This window comes from Glycine soja, chromosome 1 (assembly GCF_004193775.1).
Source record: "Glycine soja cultivar W05 chromosome 1, ASM419377v2, whole genome shotgun sequence".
Classification (NCBI taxonomy): Eukaryota; Viridiplantae; Streptophyta; class Magnoliopsida; order Fabales; family Fabaceae; genus Glycine; species Glycine soja.
This window is the reverse complement of record NC_041002.1, coordinates 55,973,398-55,995,370: the sequence shown is the minus strand read 5'-3', so window position 1 is coordinate 55,995,370 and position 21,973 is coordinate 55,973,398. Positions and strand designations below refer to the sequence as shown.

At 32.5% G+C, this 21,973-nt stretch overlaps 2 protein-coding genes and 1 pseudogene across 2 annotated transcripts; 1 reads left to right on the top strand and 2 right to left on the bottom strand.

The window, feature by feature from the left end:
* Positions 1-1,321: 1,321 nt before the first annotated feature.
* Positions 1,322-4,921, bottom strand: LOC114398535 (scarecrow-like protein 3). The gene is made up of 2 exons (XM_028360749.1): positions 4,918-4,921; positions 1,322-3,034 (listed from the first exon to the last, which is right to left on the bottom strand). The coding sequence occupies exons 1-2, from the start codon at positions 4,919-4,921 to the stop codon at positions 1,608-1,610; spliced, it is 1,431 nt and encodes a 476-aa protein (XP_028216550.1). The 3' UTR covers positions 1,322-1,607.
* A 3,303-nt stretch (positions 4,922-8,224) lies between these two features.
* Positions 8,225-16,056, bottom strand: LOC114425557 (annotated as a pseudogene).
* A 3,349-nt stretch (positions 16,057-19,405) lies between these two features.
* LOC114398454 (SUN domain-containing protein 5-like) lies at positions 19,406-21,920 on the top strand. The gene is made up of 4 exons (XM_028360691.1): positions 19,406-20,611; positions 20,725-20,810; positions 21,675-21,828; positions 21,906-21,920. The coding sequence occupies exons 1-4, from the start codon at positions 19,406-19,408 to the stop codon at positions 21,918-21,920; spliced, it is 1,461 nt and encodes a 486-aa protein (XP_028216492.1).
* The last annotated feature ends 53 nt before the right edge of the window (positions 21,921-21,973 follow it).

The following is a 21,973-nucleotide window of genomic DNA, read 5'->3' as shown; positions in this document are numbered from 1 at the left end:
AAAGTGCGACCGATGACATGTATGGATTATGAGGAACTATCAATCTTTACATCAATGAGACACTGTTTTTAATTTGATGATAGGAAAAAAATCAAAATAAAACATATTTCTAAATCATGAAAATTTTAAAAAGACAAAAAGAACGAAAATACAAGAAATTTTCAAACCCCAAGTCACCTAGAACTTGAGAAGTACAAAAATGTAAAAGAAAAAGAGAAAGATGAATCACATTTTATACATGAAAATCGTATAGGCGAAAAACATGTTTAAATACACATTATTGATGTAGCTCTGCACATTTAGTTTGAAGCTAACAAAAGTGATTTTTTCATATTTCAGTAAACTGACGTAATTTCTCATGTTTGTTCCAAATACATTAAGAGTATGCCTTATGTTTTTTTCTTCCAGTATATCCTAATTACCTAACACTTTTCATACTGCTTATTGTGTGTTTGGATTTGCATTTTTTACATGTGTATTATCATTTTTTCACGTCATATTCACTATAGATGTAGAAGCAACTGAGAATTACTTCTGATTTGATGTTGATTTTCATGTTCGATAATTTAAACCAAGCACACACATAATAAGTTGAAATAAGTCATCTTAGAATAAAAATAAAATTTTCATTGGATATTGCTAGATGTTAGTTAAATCACTAGCTGGTACGGGATATGTTGAGAGGTTTAAGTAACCTATAGGCCTTCATATATTCAAACATAATTGAACAAAAAATGATTATATATATATATATATATATGGGGGGGGGACAAGAATAAGTACATTACTTAAAAATATACAAAGCTTTTGATATTTTTTCACGATTAAATTAATCTGTAAATTTCTGAATTATTTAAGAATTTTTAAATCTCAAAATCCTAACAGAAATGTAGTCAAATATTCAATTAAAAATGATTGATAAGTTCATTAACTTAATTATAAACTTTTAAAGTATAGGAATTTATTTTAAAATTCTTAAAGTAGTTCAGAATATTACATATTAATCTAACTTTTCGTAAAGTTCCCAATGTCTCATAAAATGACAAACATGAGCACTATCTTTCTCTTTTCCCAATCTTGTTCTCTTGGCAGTTCCAGTGAACCGTTGCCATCTGATCAGATAATGCAGGAATTGTCGAAAGTGATGCTCGTGGTTGGGGGCTATGGGATTTGCTACCTGGGGGAATGAGAATAACTCAATTCTGAAACCAAGCAAAATAGAAGAAAAAAAAAACTTAGAAACATTCATGAAGGGCTTTTAATACTGTTTTCTAATTATAGTTAAAGTTCCATATGCATAATTTATGCAATACTTAAAAACTTGCACTAAAAATCAACTTAGATTAGCTCTTACACAACAGATACAATGGAATGGTGAACACAACCAGAAATAAGTGTTTCACACTCACTCCCTCACAGCTTTCCATCTTCCCATTTCTCTCTTGACAGAATTTGACAGCGAAATAAGGAAATAGAAGTATCTCTTCATTACTAGTCATTACCACATTGGTAAAACTCTGTCATACAATTAGAAACAAAGAAAAGAAAAGAAAAACTTAAAAAAAGAGACTCTATCCATTACTACATGACTAATTTTCTTCTTTATCTTACTTCCTTGGTCTCCAAGCTGTTATGGAAAACAAGGATCGCTCCTGCCAGCATATCATCACCCGACCACATTCCTCCCTCATCTTGTACCCCTCACAACCATAGGTCTGCAAGAACCTCCTTCCCTGCAGCATCCCATAATAGCTTATAGGCACGTTTGCAAATCCAGATAAGTCAAGTCTCTGGATCCACCTATCCATCTTTTCGTGCCTTTCTTTTCTTTCACATCCTTCACAAGCTATGATGTTCTTTATCTCCTCGCCAAAAAGCATCTTCTCAAGTTTTAATCTGTCCATGGATGCTCTTGAGACCGTGGACTCCAAGCAATCAAAATATGCAGCATAAGAAAATAGAGCTTCTGCCAGTCTCTCCATCATGGTCAAACAGTTGTGGTTAAAGTCTTGTTCAGTTACAACCATGACTTTTGGGGATAACCCCCACAAGGCATTAAGAAAGCTCTCTGAATTCATCAAAGCAGATGAAGACGCTGCTGGTGAGGATGAGGCCGAATCAGGACTCGGGCTATAGCCGTCAAGCAAATCTCCCAGTGTGTTATGGTTCATGAGGAGGCCTTTCTGCAGGTGAATTGCATTTGAGTTTTTTGACAAAAAAGGCGATTTTCTCCGCGAGGCATCTTCATCCAAGGCCAAAAGGGAGTGCAACTGCAGAATAGAACTTATTGCCAGTGCCTCCCCAGTTTTAACGCGAAGTTTGTCGAAATCAAGATTTTCCAACTTGCTTAGCACAGGGTTGAATTGGAATGGGATATCCAACTTTTCCGCCTCTTCAGTGAGTTTATGAGCCATCTGATCCAGAACCTCTTTCTTGTGATGGACCCCGGTGATTCTCAAATGGGGAGGACCTTCAGGACGTGCACTCAAAACTTGGAGGAGAGAAATCCACTGTGCCGGTCCGGCCCCATAGAGATCAACTATATGCACCATTTTCTCCCCTTCCATGGCTTCAACAATAGCCTGATTAGTGAGGATATATGAGAACTTGAGGAAGGGTAAAAGCTCAAAGAAGAGCTTTTGAACAAGAATTTCATCAGAAACCATAGTTATTCTGCTGGAATTGAGGGCCCTGTGGATGCCAGGCCATGTTTTAAGTATCCGATCAGCGAGTGCTTCAGAAAAATAAGAAGCAATTCGCTGCATAGTATCCCCATCAAGAGAGGCATGCTGGGAAATCTGCTCAAGTGTGAGGTTTGCATTTTGTAAATCACCGGTGGCTACAAAATTAGCACCAGCGAGCAACAAATGGATTAATACCAAACCCCTTTGCTCGCATTTCATTTGGTAGGGAGATCCTAAGCTAGGTGAAACTGAAAGAGACATCATGGAAAAGAACTGAAGAGGTGAAGAAGTTACAGAAGATAACCCTTCTTCTTGAAACATAGATTCGATGTAACACCAGCACCAACAAACTTATAGATGTTGAGGTAAACCAAAACGGTGGCAAAAGGTAATAGACACGCAAGTTCGATGAAAGCTTTCAGGCTCTAAGATATCAACACTACACACTTGTACAATGCATAAGATAAGATTGATGATATCAGAAGCATAAGGGTAAGAGGCCTTTTTTCCACTAAATCCAGCACAAATTTACGGAGAAAAGTGGGGAAGCGGTGGAAAGGAAGGAGGGAACCCTACCATACGAAAACCACATTCAAGAATCCATGGAAAAAAGCAAAACCTGTGGTGGGTTTTGCAATTCAAGCAGAACTGAAATGAAGTCCCCTGAAAATTCCAAAGCTTGCGGTTGCGGGTGTGAACACTCTGAAAAAAGTAAAAGCGTTGAGAAAAAGTATTCGGTGTGGGAGTGGAATTCAATGCTTGGATTGAAGGAAGGAGTTGTTCATGGCAGCGTTGTAGACAATGCGTGAAGGGGTTCTCTTGTCTTTATTGTTTTGTTGTCCTTCACTGGTTAGTGGAGTGTGGAATTGGGGAGAGTGTGTTGTGAGAGAGAGTCTAGTCTGGGTTCGGTTGTTTCTGTCTTTATCTTTCTAAAACTAAAACTAAAACTAAAAAACTGTCATTTCTCTCTCTAGAAGTTGTGTTTGTTTGCTCCGTAAGAGGCTTGTGTGTTTAGACGCCTTCTTTTTGTCTTTACCCTGGGTGGATAGGGAATCGGGGCTGGCCAAAGGGCTTTTAATATTCCCTAAGGTTGCAAGAATCCAAACATGCCTTAGCAAAGACAAACATTGGCCTCAGATTTGTCTCCTAGCTAGCGGGGTGAGTGAGTGAGAAGGGCAAGAAAGCTAGCTCCCGAAATGCTTCCAAGAGATGGGTTTTTGTTTCTATCCAAGACAAACAGACAAGGATGTTGTGTTAAGGAAGACTCCAAAAGTAGATTGTACATTTATCTCTATTTGTGGATTCTTAGGTGGCACTTACCAACACTACCAGCTACGCTCCGTTTTTTCTTAGGAAATTACCAAACTCCAATAACACGCCAGCTTACTTGCTGCTTAGGTGCCGCGTTATCAAATCAGATACTCACTAATTGTGTTGCTTTCTAATTACCACAAACTTCTACTACTACACCTATGGTATCCACGCACTGGGAATGATTTTATTTTATTTTTTCCTTCATAAAAGTAATTTTTTATGTAAGGAAGTTTTTGTTGGAGAGTAACTTTTAAGAATAAAATTTCTAAAAAGAATTACTATAAGACGTGTTTAATTATTGTTATTTTTTTAAAATAATATATTTTTCACGAATTATCATGGAAAATTTTAATAATTAATATATATTTAATTGGAAAATCTTATTCTCATTTATTTATTAAAACCTTTTTATTTTTAGAAAATATTATTAATTTCTTTTATTTTAGAGTAATCGTAAAGTTAAACATGAAAGTTCCAATTACATATTTCATCCACAAAATACCTTTGCCACTACATGAATAATCATCAAATTTTGTTGCATTCATTATCATTGAGTCACATAATATTCGCTATCACATCAAATGATATGTGTGGTTGTAATACTTATAAGTGACATGACAAACATCATATCTCAAGATTCATAATTCCTAACATATGGATAACACCTTTATCTCCATGGTCATTGGACAAATATTCTTCTTTGTAATTTTAAAAAAGTTATGTTTTTCCTCACTTTGTCAAACAACATTATTATTAGGTCACGTCACATTCACTATTACATCAAATGACAGGTATAACTATAATACCTACAAGTAATATGACAAATTTCATACCTTGATATCCATATCCTTAAACAAAGGGGCAACACTTTCATGAACACATGATAAATACTCTTACTCAATCAATTGCATGTAAATACCCATTTTTGTAATTTCAAGAAAGTACATGTTTTTCACCACTTCACCATTTTGTTCGACAATATCATCACTAAATCATGTTACATTCATCGCCACATCAAATGGCTTGTGCAATTGTAAAAATTACGGGCAATATGACAAATGTTGTGTCTTGATACTCACACATCCTACACAAAAGGACAACATCATCATGAACATAAAACAAAGATTCTTTGGTCGAACATGTATAAATATTATCCTTGGCAATCTCAATACAATACTTATTTTTTTATCTCTTTATGTTATTACTTTGTTGACTTCAAACTTAAGAGTTAAAGTCCATTTAGATATGCATTCTCACCATGGACTCAAAACAAGAAGATATTTTCTAAATCACCATGTATGACATATCATTAAAGACTCATATGAAATACTCCCATCAACCTATTTTCCCTGTTCACTTTAAAATTTAAAAAAATGCATTGCAAAACTACAAATGTCTAATATATATATATATATATATATATATATATATATATATATATGATCATTATTAATGATTGAATTAATAAAATTTATTTTGTACAAAAGTTTATTGAAGAAAATAACCTTACCAATAGTTATTCCTAAAATAATTTAGAACTAGTTTGTTTAAGTTTAATTTTTAAAATAAATATTTTTTTAAAATAAAATAAGAAATTTCATGGTTTTCTGATGTGTTTATTTAAATTATTTTTACTTAAAATAAGTATGATTTGCTTCTTAAAAAAACATATATAAAAATTATATTTTTTTAAAAAAAAATTCCATTAATCTTTCTCTAAGAGATAAATTAAAAAGAAGTTGAAAGAAAAAAAAATGAATTTTTAGAATAAAACGTTACCCTTTCTTTAAAAGAAAAACTCAGCATTATACATGTTTAGTCAAAATTAGCCTTTTTTATATAAAAAATAGAGTTTAAATTGTGCTCACTTGAATCAAGACATTTAGTAAATAAGAAATAATTATAATTACATTTTTTAAAATTAATAATAATTATGGATTTAAATAAATTATATTGATACTATAAATGTTTACATTTCACCATTCAATTATAAAGTTGTTGTATATAATAAAATTATTGATTTTTATAATGATTATTGTAAAAACCACATTTTTAATAATTTATAATTAATCCATATTATAATTTTTATTAAAATTAAACTATAATCAATAATATTATAAAAAATTTCAAATGTCGTCACGCATAAGCTGGAGATGAATAATGTTTCAAAAGTTTTTTTTACTCACTTTTCACTTTTGTTATAAAAAAAAATATCGTGCAATACACGGTTGCACTGCTAGTATATAATAGTAATATTGTAGAACTTATTCGATTTGAAACTGACACCTAAATCTTGTATATGATTATCAAACATTACATCTTCATTCTGCCGTTAACGGTATGTAGGTGATTTTAACAGCACTTATTTTTAAAATATTTTAATGGTTAAATATTCATGAATGGTTTGTAGCATCCTCCATAAACTGAAAACCCAAAAAGCACACCCACGGAGGAATGAGGTTTGATCCTCTCCATTTATTTTTCTCTCCCTTTCTTCTGTTACTAAGCTTTGAGAAAATAAATATTACTTGTCGTACAGTGTGCATCATCTTCATATTTATTTTTCTAAACAGAGGAAATGAAAGAAACAGAGGGGAAAACAATGGAGAGTATCTATTTCGAGGAATGGGGCAAAGGTGGGTTGCAACCGTCACTTACTAACAGCTGCAAGTATTTTTACTTACATCACCACCTTTCTTTCTTTTCAGTCTCCTTTCTTTTTAGGAAGGCATAAAATAAACCACATTAACATTTATTACCTATTGTGTCAAATTAATTCTTATGGATTACGTGTACTTTAAATATGGATTTTCTTGACGCTGCAAACATGGGAGTAATTTTGCACATATTTAGTCAAATGAGTGGTATATATATGACTTCTATTTTCTTTCACCTTGAATGGAAAATTACAATTCTAGAATTTCAATAATGTATTTATGAAATGCTTAATACTAGGGTGGACCAAAACATATTTGGAGGGTCATTCGTTTGTATTTGTTGGATATTCATATATATATTTTTATCAACAAATGTTAATATATAACATTATTTTAGTTTTTATAATGAAAAAATTTAAATTTATAATCTTTTTTTTATCAATAGATGAATCTTATATGTGTAATGTAGTTTTATATGGTTAGTTGTTAGTATTGTTACTTTAGTATTGTTAGTTGGATATTGATGCTATTTATCTCCCTTGTCTGTTTTATTCTTTCTTTCTCTTTCGGTTACTATGGGGTTTGTGTGCTCCGTCTATGAAGTTGGATTGCTGCAAGAAACATTAATTCTTGATATAGGTTTGAATTGGTACAACACCAATACACCATCCATAATATTCCGTGTTATTTGCTTTCAAATTAATGTCAAAACTTTCCAAGTTGGGGGTACTTTGGTGAATATCCTGCAAGTAAAACAGTTTGAATGCTAAAGCAATACAGAATCTTATGCTAAAAGATTACTTTGAACCAAACAGAAATTTTCTTTCCAAGATTGCAAGTTGCGCGAATTAAGCTTCTACCTCATTTAATACTTACTACTATATAAATAAATATATACATTAGGTGTTTTAATTTTTTTTAATTTCAAAACAATTAATATTTTAGCATTTCAAAGTTTAATTAATATTATTTTTCCAAATATATTCTTATTTAATATCTCATCATTAATGATCCAGACATTAAGAATCACGGCATTAAATAAGGATATAATAGTTTAAATATAGTAGTAATATTTTACTTCCATTAAATATTTTTTAAACTATATGCATTAACCTTACGTTAATGGAGACTAACTTAATATTGACATGAGTCAAGAGTAATTTTTAAATCAAACGGGATAAGAGTGTTATTACCACTAACTTTAGGAGAGGAGATGACGTAAATAGTTGTCATTAATTGTTCTACTATAATTTCAAAGTAGGACAAATGTCAGGATACGTGGGATTCCTTTAACTTCTTAGAAGTTTTTGTCCAATAGAAAAAAGCTTTTGAAATAAGTCTGGCAATGTCAGCTAAGAAAAGGAAAATAAGGGAGGGAATAAATGAGGAAGGGAACGATCAACGGAAAAACCTTAAGCCAGGTCTTCTTTGTTCAATCTATGAGATAATCAAGTGCTAAATGAGGAAGGGAACTTACTTATTTTATGTTAAGAACTAATATATTCGTGTTAAATTTCTCAAAGACAATATAACCAAAAAAAATAATCTCAAAGAGGAGTCTAGGAATTTACTAATTTTTTATTTGGATAAAAATTTACTCATTTTTTAGTTGCACGTTATTTTGATTTTGCATAATAAATAATATACATTATCGTGTATAAGAAAAATGGGCACGGTACATATGTCAATGTAAATTAGATCTCTTCTTGAATCTGCACCACATTCCATTTTTGGTATGAATGAATAGTTGGCCCCGTAACTAGTTCCACCGATTCAGTTCCACGTCAAAATTCTGCAGCAGCAGAGTCAACGCTACAGTGGACTCCATCAGAGCAAATTGGTCCCCAACACATTTTCGTGGTCCGCCACCAAAAGGCAAGAATGCAAAATCCGATATAACCTGATAAGATAAACATTTCTTGTCAATGCCCAAGAATGAGTTAACACAAAAAGAAGAAAAAGGAGCAAGAAGCAACCTCGTTCGGATACAAGGCTCCAGGACTTCGAGATGGATCAAGACCACCCCATCCTTCAATTTCTTCATTCTTGTTTTGCACTAGAAATCTCTCTGGTTCAAAGTCATGAGGGCGGTCCCAAAAATATGGAGATCTATGGAGATTATATACCTGAATATAGGAACATTTAAGGGGCCATACAAATAAATGAAGCGAAATTGAGCAAAATAACCACAATCACAAGACAAAAATGTTGTTGTATTGAAGTTTTGATGGTAAACCAAGTTATGAGTACCCTCTTGATTTTTTTTATATAACAAAAATGGCTAGCAAGGATAGATTATTTGTTGGGAAAAAAAAAAGTAGGTTACTGCAATACTAACAAACAAAGTATTAATGGCAAGTCTTGGATCCCGAAGGTAATGGCCCACCTAAAGGATTGCCTATTTCCCCACGCAAAAGTTACAAACAAAAAACTGCCACAACTGTGTGGGGGTAAACTCCCACACGGTACCCCTCTCTTGGTTGTTAAGAAACTGTAAATTAAATGTGCCATTCTGATTTACAAAAGGGGACCCTATCATGTTCCTGTTTAACGTTGGAGGATTCTTGTCCATAAAATCCATGCATTTGTTCATAAAAGAAACAAGGAGCCACATATGTTTGTACTCACAGAAATGAAGACATCAGTCCCAGCAGGAATTGCATAACCATCTTTATCACCTTTGTGCCCACCTGGAGAAGTGACGTGACATAAGTCCACAGATACAACATCTCAAATGGAAGCAACATATAGAAATTAACTAGACAGAAAAGAAAATAGTCTCATTACTCAGTGAACACAGAAATTGTGGATCGTAAAATCTCAGCTACAAAAAACAGATTCCTAGTAAGTAAACTAATTTACAATACTGCTTGAAAATGATGCATGAGTGATAAGATGTCTAAACAAAAATAAATCTGTTTGACCTCGTTCACTAATTTACAATTTAAAGAATTTAGTTAGAATAGACTGACAGTGTAAATGTATTTAACACTATCATCCAATTATAAATTGCCATATGTATAGAAAGATTATTGATTTTTCTAATTATTACTTTAAAAGTCACATCTAAGGTAATCTCTATTTGGTTACAATGTGAAAATCTTTACACTGACAGCATGAAACCAACACTCTAATTTAAAACTATTTGACCTCAATCTAAGGAAACTCATTCTGTTTGGATTCCTTACCCATTTTAGCACCTTCTCTACCTAGCTTCTTTTTTAGGCTTTCTTGGTTCCTTTCAGTTCTCCAATCTCAGAAAGTAACCCCTTAGGTTCTTTCATTCGTGAATCCTTATTCCAGTTTCTGATTCATAATGCATCTCCTAAGAGATCAGCTTTGACAGACTTTTTCTTGGAAAGCAAAACCTTCCTCCAATGTTAATGCTAAGGTTTTGTGTGAGAAGCAATGAATAATAAGATAAACTAATGATTTCTTACAGGTGTATATGCTTCATAAAGTTCTTACTGTTGATGTTTGTTCATGCTCAACTCCACAGTAGCTCTAAAACAAATAGCAAGCCCCTTTTTGCATGGTAGTTTCTGTCAGGGGAACATTGTATCCGTCCACCTAGCTTTGAACTCTGTTTCTATCAAGCTAGATGTTTCGAGCGCAAAAGGGAAAAGGTGCTGTGCAATTGTGTTTTTGTGGCTAGCGTGCAGCACATTTGGCAAGAGTGCAATGCCAGAATCTATTATTCGGAGATCTATTCCACCTTATCATTTTTGTTGAATATGCTTGTTTTGTTCTGTCTCCTTGTCCCATAAGCACATGAAACTGATTTGATCTTTTGAACTGATGCATGTTCTTCATTGTGTTTTTCTTCCCTATTTCCATAGGATTTCTGATTGTTCTGCACTGTATTCTTTTTCACTCCGAAATTAATTCCTTTATCTCTATTTTGAGGTTGGAATTTTCTATATTATGTTCTATTGTGTAGGAGACTTCCAATCCACATTGCCCGTGTTAATTGGGCAAAGCATGACATCAATTAAGAAGTCCAAACAATATAAATGTTCAATCTTCATGATTGATCCATTCCCTATTCCCTAACGTTCCATTGTTCATTTACTTTCATATTGCGTATGGATGGTTGGGATTCTAAACACTTGAATAATTTTAGTACTCAATATTTGGATACCAAGTGATAACAACAATTATGTAATTTGTTTCCATTCCATCTTTTATTAAGTAATCAATAGAAACCAATACCTGGTAAAACATCAGATTTGAGTGAACGTCTAATCAGCAAAGGTGGTTGGGGGTATAAACGAAGAGCCTCCACAACAATCAATCTAATGTACCTGAAAGCATACAATGTATTTAACAAACTGTATTACTCTAGTAGCTGAGTTGGTACAGCACTACAGAAGAATGTGATATTCCCTGAAAATACCCTACAGTCAACTACTCAACTCCGACATTAAAACCTTGCTTTGCGAGAAAAGCTGACTGATTATAAAGTTCACATCAAGAAAAAAATAATTGAAAGTAACTACTTGTAATGTTTGTCTTTCATGTAGATGTGCCAATTTGTTATAAATTTAGTTAATCTTTCTGAATTAAAATAATGGCCATCAAATAGGTTCCAGTGAATAAAAATGGTACCCAGCACCAAATCTACCTCTGCTTGAGCCTTCTTCATTTTGTTAGAATTCTGTAATAAGGAAATTCGTAAGCATTAAGATGGTGTTGCACAAAGAGGAAAGTCAGAAAAAAGTCATGACAACCAACAACCTAAACTTATCTATCATGAACAGACACTTTCAGATATATTAGACTAACATACTTGAGCTAGGAGGAAAACTGCCCAAGTAAGAACTGCAGCTGTTGTTTCATGACCAGCAATAAGCATCGTCATTAAATCATCCCTCAACTGTAAAGAGAGAGAAAAAGTAAACAAAAGCCTACTTTGACAAGCTACCTGAAATGAAACATATTGTCTAAACAAGCAGTTTTACCACTTATCGAAAGGAACTAAATGTTAGCCAGGATAGTTATTTTGTAAGCATAATGGATTAGGTATAGATATACCTGATGATCATCAACATCAGCTCCCCGCACATCAACAAGGAAGCGCAGAAGACTTGCATCCTGTAAACTCCTATCTTAATAAACTTGGTGGCATTTACAGAACTCCTAGTTTTCAGGGAGTTCTTCTGATAGTTTAACATTAGCAATTGACATTAGATCCATTAAGATAAACACACCTTCAAATTTAAGTAATCCCTCTGCTGCAATTTCTCAACATCTGTTTCCTGCAAATAGAATGTAATCAAGACCATGTCATGTACCATCAATATAATGACAGTCTAACAATGATAATTATTCCTGCAGTCAATCATAATATTCAACCATGAAATCGAAGTAGTATCTAACCTGTCTGCTCTCTTTTGCATTTCTGATGAGTCCATCAAGACAAGTATTGATGACCTTTAGGTCATCCTGAAACTTTCTTTGCCTTGGGATTATCCACCTTGCCAATGGAATTTTCCAATATGGAATGTAGAAAGTGGATCTATGTTCAGCTTCAAAAAGAGTGCCATAGACTGCTTATAACAGACTTAAAAGCAGAGGATATATGAGCTCTCCTAACCAAAGGTAAACAGAACAAATAAAAAAGTAAGGTCTTGAAAATCATATTCCCAGCATGGCCTAAAATTTTGAGAATTAACTAAGGTGTATTATGTACTTATATTGATGATGATAAGTCCTTTTTTACCCACACAATTGTTTGTAGAAAACTAGAAATTATCTTCAACGTGTAAAATCAAGAGATTGAGCTTCTGGAGTACATATTAATAAAGAAGTACACTAAATAGGTAGCTAGACACTTTTAAGGAGGCCAAATATAAGAAAGAAAATTGCCACGTCTACTTTCATTTACAATCAATACATCAATATACACTTGAAATGCATAACCTTTAAGTCAAACCTTAATAACTGGAGATTCTTTTGTGACAGAACCAAAGTCATAGTTGAACACACCGATCCCAATAATATCAAGAGCCAAACTAGAAAACTCTGCCTCAAGATCCAATTCAATTGAGTTAGGTCCATCATAACCCTCTCCTTCAAGAAGCTTATTAAACTTCAATATTGTTCGTTCTGATTAAGTTGTGAATATTTTGACCATAGCTTCCAAGTATGAGTTATGGAAAGCCGGAGCAATGACTGCATATTTTATAAATATCAAGTAAAAGAAAAAATAATATTAGGTTACATTCATAAAACACTTGACATTATTAGCACAGGAAAGACAAGCTATTGAAACCACTGATTATTCTTTAAAAGTTATTTAGACTCATAAGTTGTAACAGAATGCTGGTATTAATTTAGTTAATTACTGCAGTCCAGAAGAATTGGAATGATGAGCTCCATACATTTAATTTGAGAATGATATTTGACAGATAGGGGAGAATGTTTAGGAATTGGAAGTTTGACTGTTTGAGGTTCTTTGTAAGCTCTAATAACACTTCAAGCTATTATCATAACAGATATTTTTCTAGGAAGCAGTAACTTAAAAATATAGGTTAGCAAATATCTTTTAACAGTTCCAAATCCGTAAGTAACTCGTCGATATACCAAATTTGGATGTGTAATCTAGTCTTGGATGTGCTTACCACGGACATACAAAATATTATCCCTAACGCATAATATAGTTTTGCTCAAGGAATCAAGGGAAGCAATTAACTTTAAACTTGAGCTTTGAAAACAAATTTTGGAAATAAAGGGTTTTCACTTAAATAGAAGTAAAACAAAGTATTTGCATTGCAATTTTAGTGAGAGACAATAGGAATAATACTTGGAAGATAAAATGAGAGAAGATGTCATACCACAGGTTTCTAAGTTTAAATATCTTGGATCAATATTACAAAATAATGGGAGAAGTTAGTGAGGATGTCACACACAAGATAACAGCAAGATGACTAAAATGGAGAAAAGACACCAGAAATTATTTGTAATCGCCAAGAACATCTCAAGCTCAAAGGAAAGTTTTACCATGTTATACTTCTGGCTATACTCTAAAGTGGTAAATGTTGTTGGGCTTTAAAGGAACAAGAGAAAAAGGCGGAAGAAGTATAAATGAGATTGTTAAGACGGATGTATGTCCACACAAGAAAAAATAGGAAATGAGTATATATTGAGAAGATATTGGTGTGAAATTGATTGAGGAAAAGATGACAAAAAATTCATTAAGGTGATTTTGACACATTCTAAGAAGGCCACTAGAAGCACCAGTGAGAAGAATAGACTGCATGGTTTTTAGGAAAGGGAGAAAGAGAGACCAAGGACATTGGAGAAATTTGTTAGAGGGATCTAATGGTGAATAATATCTCTGAAGATTTGGTCTTTACTCGAGCCAAATGGTGTCTAGTGATCCATGTAGCCAAATTCAACTAGTGGGATTAGGCTTTTGTTATTTTTATTGTCGTTTATGGTACTTTCTTTGTTATGTTATTTTTCCCTATAAAGAAAGCGTATATCAAGAGAGAGAGAAAAAATGGAGTATGAAGAATCTTCTTACTTCTATAAGCTACAATGATAATGAGAGAAAGAGAATACATCAGCTCAAATGAGCATCCCAATCTCTTCGCAAATATAACATTTGAAAAATCCAAGAGCAGAAACCCATAAAGAGGCTAGGAAAACAAGCCTATCTTGTAAAATGTGTGTCGCAATTGCTCTCAAAGGCTAATAAACCAAACTCCAGAAAAGAAGCTAGTGCTGCTGAAGCACCTTTTTAGTTTTAATACCTTCTACCTCCCAAAACTTTATGAATGGGGAAAAAGACTTGTAAATTGAACAAAGGATCAGATGCAGAGTCAAGGAGATAAAAGGGGGAGAAAGTGACAAAAATATTAAATACAGTTTCTGCACCTCTTCTCCTTTGCTTCCAAGTATCAAGGTCTGCTGGTATGAGTCCTTTGCCCATTATTGGTTCTAGGATATCAGCAAGTACTGCCTAGTTTTTTAATTAACAAGCAGATGCACAAATTAGAGAAATTTTGAAGATGATTTTAAAGTGAAATAAAATATATACACTATTCAATAAATAGGCACACAAATTTGCCAGAAAATCAACATATTCAAACTAATGAGGGATAAGCAGGGAAGGAGTTAATTTTATCATGAAGTTTCTTAGTTAGAAAGAGGGTAGACAGGAAGCTGGTTGAAGGATAGAGAGTTGTAGTTTTGTTGAAGGAAACTACAGTTGAGATTTGAGAAGCTGGACAGTGTTTTAATAGATAAAATGCAAGTTGGTAAGAGTAAAAGAATACTCATCACAAATCAAATCCAATTTCAATTAGCTATCAAGTATCACTGAAAACATTCTGGTATTTTCCAATTCATATTTTCTGGATCAAGTGAACATAAGATTAATTGAGGGTAAATTTACTAGGCACTGAACTCAACTACTCAGTTCATTTTAGTTATTGGAATAGCCAAAATAACATTTTGGTCCTTTCCAGGTTCAAACTTCATATGAATAAAGATCAACAGAGGATTAATTCGCTTAATATGGAGTTCATACTTTTCTATTCAAAAGGATGCCACAGATAAACAACCTCTCTGTCAATGGGCTGAACCAAGAGTAACAAAAATCAAGCGAAAGCTGAGATCATACCTTGTCATAAGAAAATGCATTTTCTCGCAGAATATGTCTAGCAACTATGGGATCTGATACAACGACAAATGCTTTTGGTCCAAAGGCAAGTTTATACACCGCGCCATGCTGCATCATGTTCAATAATATCCTCAGATGATAATTAAAATAGGAATGATCGAGTAAACTAAAAAATGATGGAAAGAGTAAACAAAACAATTTGTGTAATTTTATGAGGAAACTATATATTCTCATATATAACTATAAGTTAACATGCATTGAAGTAAAAGCACCAAAATACAAAAGTGATTTTTTTATAGGCAAATATTAGTTTTTGTTAGTGAGAGGGATTCGAATCCACAACCTCTCCCTCCCCTTCTCCATTCAACCACCAATCAAACCTTGAACTCCATTCAAAAATGAAAAATTAAAACAAACAAATATAAGAATGAAAACAAAAAGGATAAGTGAAAGTGGAAAAAAAATCATATATAAAACTTATGTAAAGTGGGGCACAACAAGTTCATGATTGAGAAAAATGTAAGTACCTCCAAGAACCAATCATATATAGTGAGAAAAAGAGAGGTCGGCCAAACAGATGTGAGACTGCACCTTCAGCTATGGGCATAGACCCTATACTTCCACCACTTAACAAGTCCGTAAGGAGGTTACTTGCGTTGTCCAGCAGATTTCTGTTTGATTTCCTCTTATCGGTATTAATTGATTGGCATCTACATTCAACACAAACATAGCTTAAACATAGATTAACAAATGGCATGCTCCTTCAAAGCTCTGAACATAAAATTAACATTAAACAGAAAAGCTCTTGTGTATCGAGATTTGAATAAAACAAAACATTAGGAATTTATTTAGTTGTTGGAACAGTTAAAATTTTCAAATATAACTACACTTATTAGTTTCTATCACGATTAAACAGTTGCGGTTGATTATTAGAAGTTATTTGAATAGTTACTACAGTTAGTTATTTCTTGTTTTTTATAAATAAACCAATTTTGTAATATTTTTATGAATGAAACCTCAAACTGCTTTTTATCTATCTTTCATTTCTGATACGACATCAGAAATTTTTGCTTCCATGCCTTTTGCTTCTTATTGAAGCTAATTTTGATTCTGCCTGATGGTGTGAATAGTATTGTTAGTCCTCGTTTTTTGGTGAAGAGGTCGAGGGGGGTGTGTTGCGAGTCTCACATCGGGTGATTAACGAACATTGTAAGTTTTTATATAATTGGGTAGATCACTTCCTTATGAACTGATTTTTAAAGAGACTTTTTGGATGCTTGATTGCAAACTTTGTAATACTTAATGAATCTTTGTCAAGTTCGAGGAAAAAAAGAAAACTAAATTTATAATTTTACCTTTTTTTGCTTTTGAGTATCGAATACAGTATTTGTTCAATAAAGTGTTCTTATTTTTTGTTTTTTTTTTAACTTCCGTAAAATTTTCTTTATTGGCTAATTAATAATTTACATGTACATGTACAGGTAGAGTTAGGGAATTGAGGCAAGATGAAAGGCCTTGACATAGTTATTCTCAAAATTCTTTCTCTCAACGATGGCCATTGGTGGAGTGAAGATTGATAGGACGTTTTTTTTTTACTTAAATTTTTCCCTTGGATATGAATGTATTACAGGTATTCATGTTTCTCTTCATTTTATATAATCCAAGAATACTTTCTCATTTTGCATTTTTACTATCAAATAATCATCTCTTATTAGTAATATAATTTCTTTAATTTTGTTTGATGGAACCACTGCGCATGAAGGGAGTTTGCTGCTGCTGATGAACATGATACCAGTAAGCCATCAACCATTTGCTTTGAAAATAATGCAGTGAATGAATCTTCATTAGATGCCATAAATTCTATTATTGATTGTAAATACATTGCCTCTCTAAATTTGGCATTTGAAATTGAATTTTTTTGTTGATTTCTATTTGATAAATTTTTTACTTTATGTAGTTCTACTGTTATTTTTAGGGGGCATTGCATAACTAATATGTGAGTATCATGTGTCTATTTGTTCTTTCTCTTAATGCATTCTTTTAAAATGTTAAAAGCTTCATCCATTGAACTACATTATCGGACTGATTATTTTTGCTTTGTTCTTTATGCTGTGCTGCCACCATTCATCGAAGCAATTGAACAAAGCATGAGTCTCTTTCTGGAATTTTAATGTTTCTCAAATGTACCTCACAATACATCTAATCTTCAATTTAAGAAATACAATAAAACAATATTATAATGATTGTTACGTAAATCACCCTAAAGCAAGCATGGGTCCCTTTCTGGTTTCTCTCCAACGGTTGTAGTTTCTTTGGTGCAATGCTTTTATGGTCCACGTAAGAAGAGCAACTGTTGTTGGAGGTGCTCTTAGTAGACAAAAATTATAGGTAAGTGTTTTATAAACAATATTTTTCATCATGTTAGTTGCCTCGTCATTGACAATATATCAATTAGAAAAAATACGAAATTTCGTAAGTTGGAGTTAAAATAAGTGAGAAAAAACTTTAGGGACATATTTAAAAGTTAGGGAGTAAAAAAGTATAATTAAGTTTTTTTTAAATCAATTTTACTATTACAACAAAATTAAATTATAATTTTGATTTTTTTATAATTTTAAATTTGTAATTTTGGTCTTTTTATTTTTAAATCAACACATATAGTTTTTTTATTTTTCAAAATAAAAAAATTTAATATTTTATTCAAAATCAAACATTGATTTTGATATGACATATTAGCATTAATATGATACTTATGTGATAAAGATTAAAATAAAGGGATAAATAAAATTAATCTTAATAGGAGTTAAAGTAATTATCTTTTATTCAAAGATAAGCTAATAGACCCACAAAACACTTATTTTACTTAATTAGTTTTATAAATACTATTTTATATGTATTATTAGTCAATAGTTATTATTTTTTTTCAATTATTAAAAATTATAAATTTCAAAATATATAATATATAGATATTTTTAATTTTATTTTATATCATTTTATAAATTTTAATTTTAATTTTACTAACTTATAATTAAATTTCATAGATTAATATGCATAAATTATTTTATAAATTGATTTAATATATAGATTCCTTTTATTCTAATTATATAAATCAATGTAATTACATCCATTAATATGTAAATTATACACATTAAATAAATTTATTTTAATATATAAATTATTTTATTCTAATTATATAAATGAATAAAATTTAAATATTTAATTTTTTAGAAAGCTTACATGATAATATTTTTGTTTTAATTATAAAAATTATTTAGTAAATAATTTTTTAATATCAATTATACAAGTTAAGAAAATTACATAAATCAATTTGTAAATTATTTATGTTATTTTATGTAATTTATAAAAATTATGTAAATCTATTTTTGTATATAAATTTTAATTTTAATTATAAAAAATAATAAATTTATGTAATTTTAATAAATTAGATGAAATATTTTTAAAAATAATCTATATATTAAACTTGGCGAAAACGAGGTTAATAAAGATTAAAATTTGCACGTGGTAGTAAAAATTATAGTTGAAGTGGATTTAATTAATCCAAAGGGAACCGAGAATAGAATAGATTAAAGCGGAAGTTTTGATGTTGCGGTTGAATTGGTGGGAGTGGCCGTTAAGTCCTATTTCTTCGCCTATTTCTATTTTTCCACTCGCCACGCAAATTTCTCTGTTCTGACTGTGCCGATGAAACTGAAACATGAAGAATCATCATCGTCTTCTTGTTCATCTCCCATCAAATTCCAAATGTTAAGGCATCAATGCAATACCAGCATTTTTGGCCTCTCCTTCTCCTTCATATTCTCCCTATGGTGCCTCCTCTTCTTCTACATCAAGCTTCGCCTCGTTCATGGCACTGGAGGTCTGGTCACTTTTTTTTATTTTCATACATTGCAATCATATATGCTCATGCACATGTTTTTTGAAACGATAAATAACTTATAATAATACTTATTATTCTTATCAATAACCATGTTTTCTATTGAAATATCTGGTCTTGTTTTTGTTGTTTTGCAATTATAGGAAATGATAACGACCATGCATGCCTATTATTTTGTTCCTATTAATGTCGCCGATCCTTGCTTGATGTTTTCTCAAATGCAGCTATGTTAGAGTTCAATGAATCAGGTAGCTCCAACAACAGTCTTGGTCAGAAACTTGCAAAACCCTCCTACTCAATTCCTGAAACAACTAGTTTAGAACAAATGTTTTGGCACGTTTTAGGCAATGGTAGTAATTTGGTGTGCAAACTGCAGCCTCCACAAGAGGTAAAGAAACTTAACCAGATTCCTGATGAGAAACTTCATCACAATTACGATGAATTTCGAGCGCAAGAAAAAACAAAGGGCATGAACTCTGCGCTTGTTAACATAACTCACAGGCTTGAATCTGATGGTTCTGTGTACAACTATGCCTCTGAGTCCAAAGGTGCAAAGGTGGTGGCCCATAATAAGGAGGCCAAAGGTGCAAAAAATATACTTGGGAAGGATCATGACAAGTACCTCAGAAACCCTTGTTCTGTTGAAGGAAAATTTGTTGTTATTGAGCTCTCAGAAGAGACCCTCGTTGATTCCGTGAAGATTGCAAACTTTGAGCATTATTCTTCCAACTTCAAGGAATTTGATTTGGCTGGAAGTTTGAACTATCCAACTGAAGAATGGAGCATGCTGGGAAACTTCATTGCTGCCAATGTCAAGCATGCACAGATCTTTAAGCTGCCTGAACCCAAATGGGCAAGGTATTTAAAGTTGAGCTTGATTAGTCATTATGGATCCGAGTTTTACTGCACACTGAGTGTTGTGGAAGTTTATGGGATCAATGCAATAGAGCGGATGCTTAAGGATCTAATTGTTGCTTCTGTGGCATCCATTCCTGATAAGTTGCCTGTTCATAATATCACTGACACCTCTTCATTGAAATCAGAAGATGGTCAAATTGACAGAAATGGAAAAAAAGTTGATACTAAGAATGATACTGTGGCTGCTGAGATAACAAGCAATGATACTGCTCGGGAGTTTGACGCAGAAGCGGTAAAAACAACAATGACTGCGAACTTGATTCCCGATCCTGTATTAGAACTTAGACAACAGCTAAAAGGTAGGGTAGCTGGTGACACTGTTCTGAAGATTTTGATGCAGAAAGTGAAGTCAGTGGAGGTAAACTTATCTTCCCTTGAGGATTACATCAAAGAATTGAACAGCAGACAACGGGTTAAAATACCAGATCTTGAGAAAGAGTTGTCCAGATTATCAGAAAGCCTAGGACAAAGCAAATCAGAGATCAAAGATCTCTGGCAGTGGAACACAAATATGGTAGGTTACCTTGTGCCTCAGTGCCTGTACTTTTCCTCTTTTTGTCTTTTCATCATGTGTCACTCTCAATTTCTCCTATGCATTTACAATTCTTGGTCTCTTTCATTTTCCAGGAAAAAGGAATATCTGAGGTTGAGTCTTGGAAAGATGCTGTCTCATCTCAACTTAATGAAATAGCCAGAGAAAATAGCATGCTAAGGTTAGTATAGATCATTTTGATAACATTGATTAAAAGCTATCTATCCCATTATTGGTTTTTCAAATTCATGTCTTAGAGAATCTCCAATGGGAGTTGCTCATGGGGTTCTTTATTAAGAACTAGTTCTTATATAGTTTCACTGTTGGAGTAATTGACATGGGATTTTTTTTTTTTTTTTGTTTATATAAGCAATGGTTCTTAAGTCTTAACTGTTCTTAAGAATTGCGAGACAATCTTAGAACCCATTTTAAGTTCTTATGGATTGGACCATACAAGTGAAAACTTGTTAAAATTCTTAAATCTCACGTGACATTGTAGGGCTCACCAAAAGTGAGTTAAGATGGGATTTTATATAGTTTCAAATTCATGTCTTAGAGAATCTCCAATGGGAGTTGCTCATGGGGTTCTTTATTAAGAACTAGTTCTTATATAGTTTCACTGTTGGAGTAATTGACATGGGATTTTTTTTTTTTTTTTGTTTATATAAGCAATGGTTCTTAAGTCTTAACTGTTCTTAAGAATTGCGAGACAATCTTAGAACCCATTTTAAGTTCTTATGGATTGGACCATACAAGTGAAAACTTGTTAAAATTCTTAAATCTCACGTGACATTGTAGGGCTCACCAAAAGTGAGTTAAGATGCTATTATAACAAATTTGAAATCAACTCGTGTAAGTTATTCCTATCCCTGCTTGCTCATATTGTTGACGCTAACTTGGCAAGGGTTAACAACCCGGGTTTTACAGCATTTTGTAATAGAAGATTGCTTTTTCCTTACCATTGCTTCAGTGATATTTCTCTCTTTCCTATATACCTTTTCTCCGGTCTGGTGATTGACATGCCATTCATACACTTTCATTTCAGATCAGATGTTCGAAAGGTTGCAAGTAATCAAGTAAATATGGAAACCAAAGAACTTGCTGTATTAGCAACGAGTCTTGTTTTTGTGTGCCTTGCAGTTCTCAAGATAGTTTCAGTACATATGTTGACGTTTTCTGCATCATACAATGCAGATAAGGTGCGCCAGACAATTAGAGGATGGGTTACATTATTTGTATGCTGTAGTGTAACAATATTCATTATATTGTTTTATAGATAGGCATTCTATAGTTAATATGTTTAAAGTTGTCACGTAGTAAGCCATTTTTGTTACTGTACTGCAA

What these genes read in the sequence shown, in the direction of transcription:
- LOC114398454 (XM_028360691.1), top strand. Translation starts at nt 19,406, where the DNA reads ATGTTAGAGTTCAATGAATCAGGTAGCTCCAACAACAGTCTTGGTCAG. An exon ending in GGCAGTGGAACACAAATATG is followed by an intron (nt 20,612 to 20,724) that starts GTAGGTTACCTT and finishes TTCATTTTCCAG; the next exon opens with GAAAAAGGAATATCTGAGGT. An exon ending in AGAGAAAATAGCATGCTAAG is followed by an intron (nt 20,811 to 21,674) that starts GTTAGTATAGAT and finishes CTTTCATTTCAG; the next exon opens with ATCAGATGTTCGAAAGGTTG.